The sequence below is a fragment of the Puma concolor genome, chromosome E1 (genome assembly GCF_028749965.1).
Source record: "Puma concolor isolate L17-30 chromosome E1, mPumCon1.1.hap2, whole genome shotgun sequence".
In the NCBI taxonomy this organism is placed as follows: domain Eukaryota; kingdom Metazoa; phylum Chordata; class Mammalia; order Carnivora; family Felidae; genus Puma; species Puma concolor.
Genome location: NC_141680.1, coordinates 51,142,297 through 51,161,899, shown reverse-complemented (window position 1 = coordinate 51,161,899; position 19,603 = coordinate 51,142,297). Strand labels below are relative to the sequence as shown.

The 19,603-nt window shown below is 38.6% G+C and overlaps 1 protein-coding gene across 17 annotated transcripts in view; it reads right to left on the bottom strand.

The window, feature by feature from the left end:
• The window catches only part of CEP112 (centrosomal protein 112), a 481,908-nt gene that overhangs the window by 418,210 nt on the left and 44,095 nt on the right, over positions 1-19,603 (bottom strand). For 12 of the 17 annotated variants that reach the window (XR_015244252.1, XR_015244253.1, XM_086687813.1 and 9 more), the window contains 3 exons: positions 19,260-19,337; positions 7,859-7,906; positions 7,274-7,351 (listed from right to left, as the gene is read on the bottom strand). Coding sequence is in view for 15 of the 17 variants with exons in the window: in XM_086687813.1 (XP_086543939.1) it covers positions 7,274-7,351; positions 7,859-7,906; positions 19,260-19,337 (204 nt within the window). In the remaining 2 variants the exon portion in view is untranslated. Of the gene's footprint in view, positions 1-7,273; positions 7,352-7,858; positions 7,907-14,851; positions 16,886-16,938; positions 17,426-19,169; positions 19,192-19,259; positions 19,338-19,603 lie in introns of those variants that run through there. The other 5 variants (XM_086687817.1, XM_086687825.1, XM_086687828.1 and 2 more) reach the window with 4 other exon arrangements.

Sequence of the window (19,603 nt, the reverse complement as noted above, 5' to 3'; positions counted from 1 at the left end):
AGGTCTACCCAGCACTGCACCTGCACCATCGGTGCAAATGTCAACACAGTAAAGTAATAAATAAACAACATCTAAATATTACTACAAAAATAACTTTGACCTCACAAACCTCACGGAAGGGTCACGGACTGCGGGCTCATGGACACTTTGAGAACCCACCTACCCTAGAGAAACTCTTACACATTTGTGTCACGATACATGCACATGATTGTTTGTAGAATTATTTGTAAAGTCCAAAAATTAGGGGCGCCTGGGTGCTTAGTCAGTTGAGCGGCCACCTTCGGCCAGGTCATGATCTCATGGTTCATGGGTTTGAGGCCCACGTCGGGCTCTGTGCTGACAGCTCTGAGCCTGGAGCCTGTTTCGGATTCTGTGTCTCCCTCTCTCTGCCCCTCCACCGTTCACTCTCTGTCTCTCTCTCTCTCTCAGAAATAAATAAAAACATTAAAAAATTTTTTAAATCCAAAATTGGTAACAGATTCAAAAGAATATGGCAAGAAATTGTGGCGGATTCATTAACAGAAAGCTAGATGGCACAACAAAGATGATCATAGCAGATTTGCCAACATACTACTGAGCAAAAGAAGCAAAAGACTATCTATAAAGTTTAGTCCTATTTATATGAAGTTTAAAATCTACTAAAATAAAAATATTTTCATTTTTAAGGATACCAGCGTTGGTGATAAAATCAACTTTAAAAACAAAGGAGGGAAATTATCAGAAAAATCAGGATAGCTGTTTACTTCTCGGGAAGATGGAAACAAGCATGTTTGGGAAGGGTCAGACAGCAGGCGCCTGGCATGTTAGCAATGATCTAACCCTTGCCCGGATGCTGTTTACAGTGGTATTCCTTGGTATACTTATTTATTATGTTTTGGGATACTGTGCGTATCTGAATTTATATTCAGGCGAAATGTTTACAAATATCAATTTTTTCACTTATTAGGTCAATAATGTAAGTTTTGCTATCTTGGATGTATTTAAATTCTACATTCAACTAACAGATTCACAAAGGGAAGAATGCCTCATTGGCATTACATGTAAGAAGGAAGCAACATCCTTTTTTACACGATAAGTGAGAACATTCAGTATAAGTGAAGGTGAAGTTCAAAGGAAAGCTTCTATTTTATTTAACAAAAAGAGCAATTTCTACCATCTGTTCTCTGAAAACTGATGGCCGCTCTGAAAATTGATCTCCCCTTGTTGTGTTGTCTCTTACTCCATTTTCAGTGACAATGGTTTTCCAAATGACTTAAGCTGTGTCAGAAATCTTCTCTAAGAACACTAAGAGAAAAAGCCCACTGCTTAATGATGCTCACTGTCACAGAATTCTGTGATGTACATATCACAGGAAATGTGTTAGCAATTACAAAGGCAAACAAGTTCAAGTGTGTTTGAGAATGATAGGCGAGTCAAAATAAAGGATCACTCTCTCTGAACATGTTTTCCCATAATGCCCCAAATTAATTGGAAATGTAAAAGAACATCTTTAAATATTTTATAGGTGTATATATTTTTAACCACCAAAAGAAAACTACAAGTCTTTAGCTCTAATAAAACAATATTGCAAAAATTACTCATGTAACATCTATGGTATTTTCTACACAATTATAAATTTAAAATGAAAGCTGTGGTTTATAAAGTTTGATTTCTAAAGGCTAATTCAGTATTTTTGGACTCCCTAAAGTTTAAAAGAATTAAATCCTTACTTAATGCTTCATGACATATAAACTCTCTAATCTGCATAAAATTTCATATTAGTCAACTCTCTCCACACTCACTGCCTTTTTTCACATAAGCATTGCAACCTCCTAAATTTTTACTGTAAACATTCAAATTGACTAACCTAGATTACCATCAAAACTTACCATCAAAACTCACAACAAAAGCCTCTGAAATAGATCTGAGACTTACCTATAAAAATAAGATTTAAAAAGAGACAAAAATATGAGTTTTTGTTGTTGTTGTTGTTTTCCCCCTAATCTTGGAAGAGGAAATGCTTTTCTGGGTCTGGTACAAAAACCAGAAGCCATAGAGAAAAGATGGACAGATCCAGCTTTTAAAAGAAAACTTCTACACACTAAAAAGAACACCAGAAATAAATCAAAAGATATAGAGAAAGATGCTCACAAGATAAATGACAAAGACTGGAATTCTTTAGCATATTATATAAATTGTCCAGGAATCACAAGGAAGACAAACAATTCAATGAAAATATGGAAAACTCTAAAAAAAGACATCTCGCAAAAGTGAAATTAAAACAGACAAAAAATATGTTCATTCTCATTTATAATAAATGTAAATAGTAAATAAATAAAATAAATACATAAATAAATAAAAACAATAGGATGCTATTTTTCATGTCACAGAGAAGCAAAAATGTCTAGAACTGAGTGTTGATGAAATTGGGAAAACAGACATTCTCACACCATCAGTGCGAGTATAAGCAGATATAACCTTTTGTTAATAGCTTTGTTGAGACAGACATGACGCCTATACCAGAATAGTCACCTATTTAAAGTATACAATTCAGGGGCACCTGGGTGGCTCAGTTGGTTGAGCATTTGACTTTTGGTTTCGGCTCAGGTCATGATCTTATGGTTCCTGGGATCAAGCCCCACGTCAGGCTCCATGCTGACAGCACAGAGCCCCTCTCTGCCTCTCTCTCTGCCTCACCCCCTCAAAATGAATAAACTTTAAAAACATAAAAAATAAATAAAGTATCCAATTCAGTGGTTTTTACCATATCAGAGAACGAGGCAACCATCACCACAATCTAATTTCAGCACATTTTCATCACTCCACAAAAGAACTCCCAGACCCTTAGCCATCATTCCCCATTCTTCCCGCACCTGCAGCCCTATGTAGACAGAACCTTACTTCAAGGGCAATCTGTTGATGACAAGAAAAAGTTTAAACATGCAACCCTGTGAACGAGCAATTCCATTTCACAGAATATATAAGAATAAGCATACGATACACAGAGATTTACACAGGGATGTTCCTGAAACACTGTTCGGGCAAAATACTCTACATAAACTATATCCCTCAGTAGGAAGCCATATTAATAAAATACTGGTACCACAGTAAAATACGATGTAACTATTTAAAAGAATGGAGACAATTTCTGACATAGAAATAGTATCAGAATATATATTTCAGTTAGAAAAGCAAACTGAAACAGTATATAATGATCTATGATCTCATTTGTATAAACAAATGAGATATTCCTAGAAAATTTTAAAGAGAATACACATTAAACTTTTAGCGATGATTACCTCTGAAGAATGAAAATTAGGTGTTAAGAAAATGAAGATTAAATATTTAATTTAATATTTCATATTTCACTTTATTTTTTTAAGTTTATTTATTTATTTAGTGAGAGAGAAAGAGCACGAGCAGGGGAGGAGCATGGGGTAGAGGGGGAGGGAGACAGAATTTTAAGCAGGCTCTGCATTGACGCAGGGCTCAATCTTATGAACCGTGACATCATGACCTGAGCCGAATTCAAGAGCCAGACGCTCAACCAACTGAGCCACCCAGACGCCCCTTTCATATTTCATTTTAAAATAAAAATGTTCTCAAAACATTGCTCTTTATGATTTTTAAAACAGCACTCGGCAATAACAAAAGCATTTTTAGATGAGAACATGCACAAGACACATCAGGGTTTTCTTACACAGACGTGCGAGGCTCTAGCAATTTCAAAACAGAAAAGCATTGATCGTCATGCCCATAAGTAAATGTTTAATACAAGTGACTAAAGCAAGCACACATAAAGTTATCCTAAAGGATAACCATGCATATCACAACATAACTATATATTTAAATTCAGGGAAAAATATCCAAGTTTGAAAAATATCTCCGGGAAACAGATAAAAATAATAAAACAATATAACTGGTATTTTCTATTTCAAATAGGAAAGTACTAAAAATTTTTGTCCTGCAAATACAAAAAAAAAAATTCGTATTTTTGTATTTACGAAGGCAATATAAATTGCTACTTCCTCAGCCTTCAAATGGCTCCTGTTTTTCTTTGCTTTTTATTTTCATTCTCATTTTTGCATGTAATAAATTCTTTACTCGTATCTTACAGTAACATACAATTTTCAATAGGCTTCCGAGTGTTAATTTTTATTCTAGAAGTTAAATTGTTAATGATACTAAACTTACAGAAATCCACCATTTCAATTTTATCATGTAAGATATAATTCATTACCCCAAAGAAATATTTAGAGGTGCATATAGAGATTATTAAAGACATTTTCCCCAGGATTATTTATATTAGGGAAAAGTATTAAAAATCTCAATGCTGAACAGTAGGGATAAGTTAAATTAACTCGGAATACTTCCATAATTTGAAATATAATACAGCCATTAAAAATAGATGCTTAGGAACAATATTTAATAGAAGGAAAATTACTCAAAATATACAAAGCAATACTTGGTATCACCTCAATTTCCTAAGGAAAAACGTGTGTTTAAAGGATACATAAAGAAAGAAACTGAAAGGTAATAGAATACTTTGCATACATACTTTGCATAAACACAGAGTTTTTATTTCTGGGTGTTGACTTTATAGGTGGTTTTATGTCCTTCTTCACATGTGTCTGTATCTTCCAAAATATCCTCAATAAAAATCCACAGATCACTTTATAATTATAAACACTGCTTTAAAAGAAAGATGAAACCAAGATAATTCTCACCCTGGGGCGATTCAGCATATACTTTTTAAATATTGCAGTATGGAGAAGAAAGATGATAAGAAAACTTCATCCAAAAGTCTAAGACAACTATGTAATCGTACAAAGGATTATTTTAGCCAAAATATAAGCACTTAAGATATGAAGTAAGTTGATGTTTGCATGCAAACTTCTCAACGGTGCCAAAACTATTTTCACAGTATGCCAGAAACAAAACCAAAAACACAAAGGTGTGGAAAAAAATAAAGGCACACACATTTAAAACTGAACCTCTGATGCCACACATGACAGCTTTAATGCTTTTTGAATAAAGATATTACTTCATCGAAGACCCGCAAAAGATTCAAAAGCCAGCACTTCCTTTCAATTATTTTAATTATTCTGTGGTAACCAGCCTCAGTGCTAAGAATTAGTACGGAATAAAAGTAAAAAGAAAAGTGGTTGGGGATGACTTGGAATGACTCGCAAAAACAGTAACAATTTGGAAAAGAAAGAAATTCAAAATACGAGAACAAGGGGCGCCTGGGTCGCTCAGCTGGTTAAGTGTCTGACTTGATTTCAGCTCAGGTCATTATTTCAGGGTTCCTGAGTTTGAGCTCCACCGTCAGTGCTGAGCCTGCTTGGGATTCTCTCTCTCTCTCTCTCTCTCTCTCCCTCTCCCTCTCTCCCTCCCTCTCTCTCTCTCTCTCTCTCTCTCTCTCTCTGAGCCTGCTTGGGATTCTCTCTCTCTCTCCCTCTCCCTCTCTCCCTCTCTCTCTCTCTCTCTCTCTCTCTCTCTCTCCTTCTGTCTCTCCCCACTCCATCCCTCCCCAGGGATGCTCTCTCTCAAAATAAATAAATAAACAAAAAGAAAAAAGAAAAAAAGAGCTCAAAAGAAGGTGCATCCGCATGAGACAAGTATTTCCCTCAAAGGCTTTTTAGAACTTTTTATTTCAACAGGTTTTTTCAGCAACAGGATTGCACCAAAAAACAAGACCCTACATGCCTTTAACTGGAGCCATCATATGATAAATATTACTGAAAGCAGCAGCAATAATTCCACCAGACTGAAATTTAAAAGAAAAAATAGCCTGTCCTCCTCCATTATCAACAAAAATTAAATTATATGTTCATGCCACTGTTTGGAATATCTAAGAAAGAGATCAACGTCCTTTGTGATATTTTATAAACAGGGTGGTGAGAAAACCCTTTCATGTTGAAAATCGCCAAACTGAAATTGAATTTTAGAAATTCTTAGAAGCATCCTCATTAAAATGAAAGAAAAAATAATGAAAGATAAAATTATTTAATTAAATGTATTAGAAACATTAAATCTAAGTCCAATAACATTTTTCACATTTGCACATTTAAATTACCATTTCCAATGCATATTCATTATTCTCATTAATTTTGGTAATGATCCTGTCACATCAATAATTAGCCTCTCGTTAAGCAAAAACTAAACTAATATTCTTGACTTCCCTGGGTCACATGACTAGAGAGTGGTAAAGGCAAGTGAAGGACACAGTTCATCAGACTCCTAATCTAACAGTCTTCTATCACACCACACAGGTGACCGAAGCGTTTCACTGGTGCCATAAGCAAAGATAAAAATAATAATGATGGTTTTCAAATTTCCTAGAACAGAAATTTTAACAAGAAAATAGCAAAGCAGGGACGCCTGGGTGGCTCAGTCGGTTAAGCATCCAACTCTTGATTTCGGCTCAGGTCATGCTCTCACGGTTCGTAAGTTCCCACTCCACATCAAGCTCTGTGCTGATAGCATGGAGCCTGCTTGGGATTATCTCTCTCTCCCTCTCTCTCTGTCCCTCTCCTGATCGAACTCTCTCTCTCTCTCTCTCCCTCCCCCTCTTTCAAAATAAATAAACTTAAAAAAAAAAATAAAGAACAAAGCAAATTCACCTTCATTTAATGACTACTATATGTGAAGCATGTAAGTACTTCCAGACTACAAAATCTTCATGCTCAGCCTGTAAAGCAGGTGTCTCCCAAGTTAGATGAGGAAACAGAGACTCAGAGAGGGCAAGTATCTGCCCACTTTCATGCAGCTAGTGAGTAGGGTTTAAATCCAGGTATTCTGGACTCCATAGTCTATGTTTTTAACCAATGATACTGCCTCTTGGATAATTCCACTTTCAAATGATCAAAGAAAGTATGTTATGTTATATGTCAGCCACAGCATGGCTTAATTTAGCAGATCAATTTAAATAGCAGAAACCGTAAGAAGAGCGAAACTAGAAAGGTACGTTACAAGCAAGTTGAGATAAAGGCAGGATGGAGAGATTCGCTGAGGTCAAAGACACTGCTTCTAAAAACTGCCATCTCCCCAAGCCCAGAGAAGTAGGAATGGACAGTCAGGAGACAGCCCTCACCACACTCATACCAAGTGGGAGATGTGCATGAAAAAAACAGAACAACCCTTACCCCTACCCTGCATCATTACTTTACATTTGTAGCAAACACAATCTCTTCTTACTGAGCATTATGAGTCAAAGACCTGAAAACTCACATTATACAAAATACAAAAACCGTGTTCATTATTCAGTACAGCAGAAATGTCTCAATCCTACCTCTTTCTCGTGCATTCGGAAGAGTAGAGGATCATCATGGAGGCTGCTGGATTTTCTCAGGCTAAATTTGGGGGTCATCTGTTGAATGAATAAGAGTTATTCAATACTTTCTCAGGCCTGGCTTATCCTTAACCCAAAAGGAAACTCTAAATTGCCTGAAGTTCATGCCAAGATAATACCAACGTTGGAGAAAAAAGCGATTTATTCACTCCCAAGTGATAGGATTAATAAGACTCTCATGCTTCATAATGTGGACCAGTGTTCTTTTCTGTAAATGACTTAATGATTACTTTATTTAGAAATATCTGTACAGGGGCTCCTGGGTGGCTCGCTCGGTTGAGTGTCTGACTTTGGCTCAGGTAATGATCTCACGGCTCGTGGGTTTGAGCCCCGCATCCGGCTCTGTGCTGACAGCTCAGAGCCTGGAACCTACTTCTGACTCTGTATCTCCCTCTCTCTCCGCCCCTCCCCTGCTCACACTCTGTTTCTTTCTCTCAAAAATAAATAAAATAAATAAACATTAAAATCAATAAACATTAAAAACAAGTCTGTCCATAGGAAAAGTCCAGTGGAATTCTCACCTACCAGAGCAACTGGGATAGGCTTCTGTCTCAGGTACCGAGGATTTTCTATCTGAAAATTTAAGACAGAAATTAATAATTCTATTATTAACAATATTCTTTGGTTTTAATTATCATTTGGTAAAACACAGAATTGAACTGTGATGCGGAACATTTTCTGTACGTCTTAATACTGAGTTTGTGTTTTAGGATGGGTAACCCATAATATATTTTCAGTAGCCCACTAACAAATAACATAGAAAACATAAACTCGTTTGCAGACAGAAATGCACCTTCGTGACCCTCGCACAGCCTCACTGCCCAGCCTCATCCCCACTATTCCTCACGTCGTGTTTTATCCACCCGGGATCCTGGCTGACTTACATTACTGAAATATGGCAGTTCTCTTGGGCCTCTGTACCTCTAGGCGCTACTCCGTCACCTTATGAATATCCTCCCATTCATCTTTCAAGTCTCAATCTAATCACTACACACCCGGGCAAGTCCAGTACCTGAATCCTTACATTTACCCCCAGGATAGCAACCAGAACAGAGAACTCCTTTGGGACCCCTCCCATATCCGCCTTCCAGGTTCATCTATCCCCCAATATACCCTCTATTCCAAGGACACCAAACATTTGTTTTACCTTTCAAAGCACTACCTTCTCTCCCAAATCTGAGTCTTCGCAAACTGTGAAATCATTCTCTTGCAGTTACCTTACTCGAGATGCTTCCCCAGGAAATTTAATTAAGTTGCCACTACTCCAACAGTACCCTTTTATAATCAAACATCTATCTTCTGTTAAAAGAGTGTGAAGTCTGAACACAGGCTGTAACAGTCACAACCCATCTATCCCAGCATCTACCACAGGGCCTGACAGGTAGTGGGTGCCCAACAAATACGCATTAAGAAGAAAGAAAGGAAGGCAGGAAGGAGGGAAGGAGGGTAGGAGGGAAGGAAGGGACAAACAGTACCTGATCCCGCCCTCTTACCAAGCTCCTAAAGTATCCCATGTGTCTCTCATATCTCTTATATTACATTCTAAGTGTTTATTACCAGCATGTCTCCACATCTGTCTTTATGCATGGTGAGTGCTAGGATAATGGCTTCTCAATTTCGTATTCTTGGTACCTAGCACAATACCTAACGTGTAGCAGGCTTTGAAGGAAATATTTATTGGGTGAATATATACTATACGATAAAACAGAAACACTGATTGTTATCCCAACAATTCCATTCACAAATGAAACGATAATTAAAAACTCTGTCAAGTATATATTATCAGAATCTTCTCCTCCAAAACCTTACTGTGTTTTCCAAAGGCTCCTCAAATGAGTTATTATGGTTAATAATCATGGAAGATAATCTATACCCAGGTGGATAATAAAGGAAAGGGTGAATAAAGGATCAATTAATTAAAGAATACAGAGGCAAGGAAATTAAAAATAACAGTTACATTTAAAAAACATAAAAACATCTACACCAACAGGATCTGAAGAATAACTATATTTTAGCACCTAGGTAAGGAGTAATCTACAAATTAATTTTTTCACCCGGAAGGCTGATACCTATGAAGTAATGGCAACTGTCTGAATTTAAATTTCTCTCCACATCCTCCAAAAGTCCATACAGATCAATGAAGAGAGCACATAAAAACACCCACCACTCATGCCTACACCCTAACAAGGAGAGATCACGAAAACCCTCGATTCACATGTAACTGGCCAAAGAAAGATCACAGATCAGCAGAATCACATCCTAAACCAAACCAGAGTGACAGCATGGAACAAAAAGGAAGGGCCTCGGGATCCTAGTGGTGTCGGAATTTAGACGTCAGCAAATACCGACCTGCAGAAGGAGAGTGGCCTACCTTCCATGGGTTGTACAAAACACCTGACAGATGGGAGTGCTAGAGACGGGAGCATCAAAAGAAGGGTATAAACAGCAATAGCACTACTACGAACTCATCCAAAGGACACAGGAGTGCTGATTCATAGGGGCACGTGTACCCCAATATTTATAGCAGTGCTTTCAACAATAGCCAAATTATGGAAAGAGCCTAAATGTCCATCAACTGATGAATGGATAAAGAAGTTGTGGTTTATATATACAACGGAATACTACTTGGCGATGAAAAAGAATGAAATCTTGCCATTTGCAACAATGTGGATGGAACTGAAGGGTATTAAGCTAAGTAAAATAAGTCAGTCAGAGAAAGACAAATATCTTATGTTCTCATTCATATGTGGAACTTGAGAAACTTAACAGCAGACCATGGGTAAGGGAAGGGGGAAAAATAGTTACAAACAGAGAGGGAGGGAGGCAAACCATAAGAGACACTTAAATACAGAGAACTGAGGGTTGATGGCGGGGGAGAAGGAGGGAGGAAATGGGTGATGGGCATTCAGGAGGGCACTTGTTGAGATGAGCACTGGGTATTATATGTAAGCGATGAATCAAGGGAATCTACCCCCAAAACCAAGAGCACATGGTATGCACTGTATGTTAGCCAATTTGACAATAAATTATAATGAATGAATGAATGAATGAATGAATGAATAAATAAATAAATAAAGGGTGTAAAAAGTGAACGTGTCAAGAGCCAGAAAGGAACCACTTGTGCAGTAGAGAGAGGCCCCTTGGAAGGAAGCCCGTCCACGATGAAGGGAAAGAAAGGAGCTAAAGAAAAAGGACCCTCCAGAAACAAGACAAAACCAATGAAACAGAAGATGACAGGCCAAAATGACAACACAGAAGGCACCTCTGATTAAAGAAACTGATCTTCAGTGGAGTAGAAGGCCTTCCCAAACTAAGAAAGCAAGCTACCCAAACCACCCCCCCCCCATAACCCCGGCTACTGCTCATTCAAAACAATCAAACATCAACAATTATAAACAAAAACAAAAACAAACAAAGAATCCAATATCCATAAAAACTTTCCACAAAAAACAGAAAATCAAAATCAAAACCTGTCCATAGTAGGAATTACTTTTTTTTAAAGCCATGAAACAGAAGTCAACAATAACACGGCCTCCTTCGGCCTCCACTTGTCTCCAGCACTAGCGATCACTAGCTTCTCTGTGCCACCCGCTTGAGGTGGGTAGGCCATCCTCCCACAGGTCAACGTTCGATGGTATCTATGTCCCGCCCCCAAGATAATACGTAGTCAAGTATAACTTCTGAATAATCTTAGGACGTTCATAAAGAACACTACAAATAAAGGCAGAAAACAGAAAGATAGGAAACAGGAGTCGACCAAATAAGAGTTTGGCCAAGTTGCAAGATGCCAAATTGATAGGTAAAGGTCAGCTGCACTTCTGCAAATTAGCAAAAATCACCTAGGAAAAGAAAATGATTTTCCAGGGCTAACATTTGTAATCACAAAACAATATGTAATTGCTAAAAGTAAATCTAAGAAAATACACATAAGCCCTTTACAGAGAAAACAATTAAGTTTTTTTGAGGGGCGCCTGGGTGGCGCAGTCGGTTAAGCGTCCGACTTCAGCCAGGTCACGATCTCGCGGTCCGCGAGTTCGAGCCCCGCGTCGGGCTCTGGGCTGATGGCTCAGAGCCTGGAGCCTGTTTCCGATTCTGTGTCTCCCTCTCTCTCTGCCCCTCCCCCGTTCATGCTCTGTCTCTCTCTGTCCCAAAAATAAATAAACGTTCAAAAAAAAAAAAATAATAATTTTGAAAAGCGCTAATAATGAAATAAATAGCAAAACAATGCTTTTAGATAGTCTCAATAGTGTAAAAATGGCAATTCTCCTTGACTTGATCTAGTGACTAAATTTATCCAATCCAAAAATCTCAAGAAGACTTTTGTAAAACTTAATAAGCTCATTATAAAATGTATATAAATAAATAAACAAGAAGAGCCTGAAGAAAAAAATCAAGATGGGGTGACTTACAAAGATATTGTAGAACTAGAGTGATGACAATAAGTCAACGGAACCAACCAGAAAGTACTAGAAATTCAAATAAATATGAGAATGTGATTCATGAAATATCTAGAATTGCAAATTATTGAAAAATTAAAGATGTGTTTAATAAGTGGGAAAAAATGAGGGGCGCCTGGGTGGCTCAGTCGGTTGAGCATCTGAGTTCAGCTCAGGTCATGATCTCACAGTTCATGGATTCGAGCCCCACGTCGGGCTCTGTGCTGACAGCTCAGAGCCTGGAGCCTGCTTCAGATTCTGTATCTCCCTCTCCTCTGCCCTTTCCCCACTCAGGCTCTGTCTCACTCTGTCTCAAAAATAAATAAAACATTAAAAAAATGAAAAAAAAATAAGTGGGAAAAATGAGATCAGATTCCTTCCTTGCACCATATATAATAAATTCCCAAACGGATTAAATACTTATAATTAAAAGCAGAAGCATAAAAACTTGCAGAAGACAACATAAAAGAATGACTTTGTGACCTCAAAGTAGAAAATTTTCTTAAGCAAGAAACAAGAAAAAAAAGCATACACAAAAAAGAAATTAATAAAGTTGACTACTTTAAGTAAGAACTTCTCTCCAGAAAAGAGATCATAAATAAAATGAAAAGATAATGAATAAAAGATCACAAATAAAATGAAAAGATAAGTCATAAACTGGGAGATGTTTGCACAAATGATCTGTCTCCAAAATGTGTAAAGAAGGTCTTTATAAGTTAATAAAAGAAAGAACAATACAGTTTTTTTAATGGGAAAAACTGGAGACACATTTTACTGGTGAAGAAATCTGAATGACTAATACACACATGAATGTATACTCGATCTTTTTAGAAATACGAAAAATGTAAAGTAATGCCACAGCGAGAGGGTATTTTCTGCCACCAGATTGGTACACATTAAAAATTTGCCAATAAAAGTGTCCCAGATGGAGGACCACTGGTGGGTGTATGAATCAGTACACTTTACTTTGGGAAACATTTAGTTAGTAGGGACAATAATAAAACTCACTTAAATATTATACCAGAGAAAGAGGCACATTCTTTAGTAAATAACACTGTACTATATATATACACAGCTTTTTGAAAAACAGAGGCAGCAAATTTCCAACAGGCAGCAAAGTGCACTCAATAAATATTTATTGTCTGAAGGTATATATATGAATAGTAAGTAACCATTCTCTATTTTTGGAATGGAGAAAAACCAGCCCAGAAAGTAAGTTCTTCAAGGACACACCCAAATCTGCAAATATATAAAACCCTAATTCATGAAGCAGAATTAAATATAAGGGGGAAAATAAAGGAAGGGGAAAACAGAATTCTCAAAGATGCTCAAGCTCTAATTAAGCTTCAAATTTAAAACCAAAAGCCAACAAAGCCATCTGTGACTTATTTTTACACAGCTCTACATTTACAAGCAGAGTACAAAATATTGGTTTAGCTAATTATAATGTAGCCTTTCAACGATGCAGAAGTAACTCCTATTTCATTCTCTTCATCTTTAAAAGCCATTAAATACAGAAGTTAAGGACTCATTCTGTTATCATAAATTTCCTTTCTCAAGTTGACCAAAAAAGAAAGAGTATATTGTAATGCTTAAAAGCAACAATGAACACCGTAAACAAGAATAAATCTTCTTTCTGTAATTGTTACTCATTTACAATCCATGGAGTTTGTCTCATACCCACTTTCAATACGTAATGAGAATTATCCATAGTAAAGCGTGTTCTTGAGTCTATTTGGGGGAAATGAGCAATCTATTTTCTGATTTTATAACAGCAGCCAGATGTGCTTTGAAATTCAATGTTCCCACTTTGTAATCCACCAGTAAATGGACTTGAAGCAATCTGTAAACAGTCTTAACATTTACTTTTTTCATGCTCTTTTAGAAAATTTCTTGTTCTCTCACAATACCTCAAAAAAGAAGACCACAACAAAGAATGTCCAAAATGGAAGATAAAAAGGATTTATGTGAAACATTAAAGTCTAACGAAATATTACACAGAAAACAATGCCAAAAAAAATTAAGTTCCAATAGAAGGAATGAATCACATGACCAAACACTTCTGGCTTAAAGAGCAAATAGAAGCACGGTAATAAAATATGTCATCATTTAAACTAGACACAAATACAGATATCTGGATGCTTTCTAATGAAAACTGGCTTTTGACATTTTGTTCTGGTTAGTTTTTTAGCGGATTTGTTTGGTTACAAAGGGTTCTGTCCGTCTATTTCTTTGGATTATTCAGGATTTTGATCAAACTGATCAAATACCCCTCATAGACTAATGTGGATCAGTTAGAGATGTTCTATGATTCCAGAAAAATAGAAAGACATTTTATACGATATTTTAGCTGCCTTACAGGAAAGGACATTTTCAAGCCATCTATTACTAACAACACAACTAAATGTTTTTAAGTCGTGGCATCAGTTAGAACTGCCAAAACCCGCTCGGTAGTTTTAAATAAATTCAGTCCTCGATGTCAAATCAATTGTGCTCCAAAATAATTTTTTAAGGCAACATTTTAGAACTTGAAAAACATTTATCCACAGAAACAATACTACAAATGAAGGCTCATTCGCTGGTCTACTCACATCTCAACATTTAGTGAGTACAAATTAGATACAGAGAGAAAGGCATAGTCCAACGGCACAAGGAAAAGCAAGTAAGCCAAAGGAACAGAACGGAAATAGAAACGTACCGTCACCTGATTTATGGGACAAATAACACTGCGGTACAGCACGAAGAGTCTTTTCAATAAATGGGAGTGCCACCTTGATATACACAAGGAACCAAACAAATCTTAACTCCCTATCTTATAACATATACCGAAATCACCTCCAGATGGTATGTAATCCAAAGAGAAAAAGTCACATAATAGAGCCGCTGGGAGAAAACAAAGAAAAACATCTTCGGAACCTTAGGACAGTCAAAGATCTTAAACAGGACACAAAACAGCACTAACCGCATGGTGAAAAAATGAGAACGTGAACTGCGTTAAAATTTAAAATTTCTGTTCAGCCAAGACACCAGTAAGAGATTGAAGGAAAGCAACAAAGTAGAAGGAAATATTTACAATACTTACTCGAAAAGGACTCTTATCCAGAACAGAAACAAGGCCCTCAGGTTATCAGTATGAAAAAGGCAAACGACCCAACGGAAAAACTGGCAAAGCCGTAGGCAGGCACTTCACTCCGAGAGGCTATGTAGACTGTCAGTGACATAAAAAAGGTCACCTCACTGGATGAGACACCAGGAAAATATATATGAACACCCCACGGTGCAGTGTCACTAACCACTCTCAAGAACGGCTGAACTTTAAGTTAAACAAACAAAAACAAAACCGGACTGTCAATACCACGATGGAAGAGAAGGTAGATTAATGGGAACGGGCACATCGCTAATGAGGATGCAAATTGGCACAGTCACCTCCGAGAGACGTCTGGCAGCATCCACTGCACCAAGTGGCTTTTTGCTACACCACGAGTCACCCCAAACCTTCAAAGCTTTGCGCTACAGCCATTTTAGTTAGCTCGCAATTCTGTGGTCAGCGACGTGCTCATCTCCTGGAACAGCTCATCTCAAGTGGACTTACTCTTGTGTCTCCCACACCAGCTGCCCCCGAGCCTGATTAGGACGGTTCCCAACAGGCCAGTGAGGAGAACAGCCAGGCTCCCCACATTCCTCACAGGGAGAGTAAAGGCACATCCCCACCCGCTAACGGCTCACAGGTGTCCCCAAGCCCTCGACAGGGAGGTTCACCCCTCCCTGATGGGCCCTGGGCTCCAGGTGGGTCTGCGTGCCTCTGGGGTGCTGTCCACCCGCTGGAGCCACCCGTGGGATCCGACGCTCACGCCTGCTGACCTCGCCCAGCCCCCACTGCCTGTCCTGAGAGCTATCCCTGCACTAAGCCCACATCCCTCCCAGATCCTGCTCCGGGGCTAGGAAGCAAAGAGTCCTCACTGTTCCTTCGCTCCTGGTGGGAGTGAGGCTGTGCGGTCAGCATGCGGACGCAGGATGGGAGTGAGCGGGTGACTGGTAACCAGGATGGAAGGCCCAGAAAAGTCCTCCTCCCAGCCCCCCACCAGGCCCTCAGAAAATGAAAAAAGAGGAAAGTTTACATAAAGATAGTCAAGCAGGAAATATATGTATCAAATATATTGACAGAGTGAGAAAGTTTCCCCAAAACTAAAGGTTACAAAGTTTAAAGAGTAAGAAAAAGATACAGGAGGAAAATTAAATTGCTAGTTGAGTAAGTGAATCTCTACTTATATTACGTATTCCTAAAAAAAATACTAAGACACTCCTGGGGAAAGAAAGAATATACTTGACGAAAAAGCGTATTTTTAACAAAAACTAGAAGATTCAAATTCTAGAACCTCTAATGCATCTGAATGAAGGTGTCTGAAAGTCATGTCGGCAATACAAAAAAAAGTACCCTCAGCATAGAAAACTAACATTAACTACCATTAACTGATCACTCACAGGAAGAAAGAGGAAAAAAAATCCATCACGCATTCTAATACAAAACTAAAATCAAAGTGAAATCTAAGCTCTTTAATACACTGGATTCTTAAATTATTCTACTGTGATCAAAAGATAGAGTTCTGCCTGATTAATGTATATACATTATAAATATATAAAAATGCAAGACTTTCATATTTTACACTGTTAGTGCCTTCTTTGAACAATAAAAGTGTGAAAGAGAACCCAGGCAGACCTAGTTTTAAGGCATCACCTCAAAATATTTTAGATGTTTTATTTTAACTTTACTATACGAATGAAAAATTTAATCCTCTGAACAGTTACATAATCGGGCAAAGTTCTCTGTGGGCTAAGCAACGCACATCAGAAGTGCCAAATGGCTGAGGGCAAAGGCAAGTTTAAAAGGCTAGCCCAGAATTTTACTCTTCACTCTGATACCGCTTTCTGGCAAATATCAAAAAAAGAACTGTCTTTCTGGGGGATTTTCTGTGCTCTTCTCGCACACCGGTAACGCTAGGACTTCCCTCCAGTGGCAACTTCTCCTCCACCTTCAAACATAACAATGTTTTCCTTTGGACTTAATATTCCCCTCTTGTTATTAACTTTCTCTCTCTCATCTCTTTCACTAATAGGCTCCCTAAATGGCTACGAGATTCACGTTGCTTTAAATTCTCATCCATTCCCTACCTTCTTCTAATCGTGTCCCTTGCAGTAGCCAGCCGTCCTCATTCCGTCCCCTGAAAGCCCGGCTGTCCAGCCTCTGGGTGGGGCCAACACCTCAAACAGCATAACCATAAATAAGATTCCAGCCCTCGAGTCTCCTGAAACTCCAGACCTTGACCTCCCCAACTGGTCTGACCATCTCTTCAAACTCCACCCGTCTAAAATGAAACTTGTAACCCCTAAAATGGATTCCCCCATCTGACAGCTAACTGACAGGAAGCCAATATTCCCATTTTCTAGAAGCAAACCTTTAGGTGCCCTTCTGGTCAGCTCGCCAATCAGTCACGCAGTGTCCTTTCCCCCCATGAAATGGCTTTTCTTTCAACCCTCTCCGTCTCCACAGAAATCACCCAAGTGTGGAGTTCACCACAAACACCAAAAAGATGATGGTTCGCCTTCTCCACTTCTACCCACATCCAATATAACCTCCAAAATGCCACCAAGTCGATTTCCCTAAAGCATTCCTTTCATTAAAGACCATTATTAGGGGCGCCTGGGTGGCGCAGTCGGTTAAGCGTCCGACTTCAGCCAGGTCACGATCTCGCGGTCCGTGAGTTCGAGCCCCGCGTCGGGCTCTGGGCTGATGGCTCAGAGCCTGGAGCCTGTTTCTGATTCCGTGTCTCCCTCTCTCTCTGCCCCTCCCCCGTTCATGCTCTGTCTCCCTCTGTCCCAAAAAAATAAATAAACATTAAAAAAAAATTAAAAAAAAAAAAAAAGACCATTATTAGTAGGAAGGGTTTTAGGTCTTTTAAAATAATAATCTGTACTGTCAGTGAAGAAGTAAGAAATAGACAACCCTATATCCTGCTGGTTGCAGAAGAAACTGGTATATACCTTCTGGAAGGCTATGTACCAAGATGGGATGTAACCTAAGGAAGTACCAAATGTGTATACAAAGATCTGTAGGGAATTGTACTGCAGCATTACTTACATCAGCCACAGCCTGGGAGCAACCAAAATGTCCAGGATGTTTCAATAAGTTATGGAATACCCACCCAAAAGAGAAATTAGTGCTATCATTAATATTCATATATTTATAGAACGGTTATAAACTTCTATCAAACTCAAAACAGCACGTCGTAGAGGCACCTGGATGGCTTAGTCAGTTAAGCATACGGCTCTTGATTTTGGCTCAGGCCATGATCTCAGAGTCTGGAGACTGAGTCCCGTGTCAGGCTATGTGCTGACAGCACAGAGCCTGCATGGGATTTACTCTCTCTCTCTCTCTCTCTCTCTCTCTCTCTCTCTCCCTCCCTCAGCCCCTTCCCCTGCACGCATGTTCTTGCTCTCTCTCTAAAAATTAAAATTAAAATTAAAAAATTTAAAAAAAAATTAAAAACAGCACATAGTAAAATAGTATTTATAATATAACCCCAATTTTGTTTAAATTTTAATTGTATAAATGCACACGGAAAAAAAAAAAGGAGAGGAGGATATCTAAAACAAAATGGTAACCCATCTCTCGGTGTTAAGATTTTCAAATATATTTTAGTCCTCTGATTTCCTATACTTTGCAAATTTTCAAATTAGAAATTATCCTACTAACCACAAAACGTGATAAAAATTGTTCTAAACCCCTTTTCATTTCCTCAAAGCACTTCAACAGCGTCATGGAAAGTGGAATGTGGAAGGAATAAATAAACCTGCAGGGCTCACTACTGCCTAAAATGTAAAGGCGAAACTGCTCAGTTTAGCCTTCAAACTCCGATACAATCCAGCCTGATTGACACTGGCCCCAACCCCCTGCTTAAGTCCCCAAGATCCAGTCATGTCCATTCACTCACACCACCACACGTGTCTCCAGGCCTGCCTCTTTCCAGTTCCCCACCTCCACACCTACCCAGATGCGTTCATGTCCCTCTCAGTCTTTGCACCTGACAACTGGTGCCCATGACGGCGGCTCATCAGGAAATCTCCGGATATTTTTAACCCAAATGACCTTGCTTCTCCAAGTCCTCCCTCCCCTTGCCTCCAATTCAATACTCTACTCTCTAAGTCATGCTAGTATTTTATCAGATACTATCTTAAACAATTATTGAACTATGTATGTGTATATCTCCTACACCCTCGACAAGACAGCTTGTGGAGGGCAAGGACTATGTTTCTCTGGAATGTTATCTGTCTTTCCTGTTCTCTAGATCCTTCTCCCACAGTACCACCACACATCTCAATGGCTGACATCCAATAGTATTCACCAAATAGAATTAGTTCAGATGTTCTCCAAGTACAACAGGATTCTGCTACATCGATGTACATACATAAACCAAGTACTTTTTTTTTTTTACCCCAAGATTCCAACTATTAAGACGAGCTTCGATGTCGCTGTCATCCAAAGAAAGAGCAGATCTTTGGGGATGAACTTCCTGAAAGACAAAAGAGAAGAGAGAAGAAGGGATAGAGGGAAGAAGGAAGAAATAAAAAGGAAAAGGAAGGAGGGAGAGAAGGGGGGAGGGAGAGAGGAAGAGAGGGAGAGAGGCAGGGAGGAAGGGAGGGGGGAAGAAAACAGAAGAAACAGAAAACAGGACAAAATATACGTCATTCAGAGTAACGAGAGGTTCGTGTGCTTTTCTGGTAGTACGTATTGCCCTCAGAGGGAGGGTTTATGTCATAGCTGAGGCAAAGTTCTCAA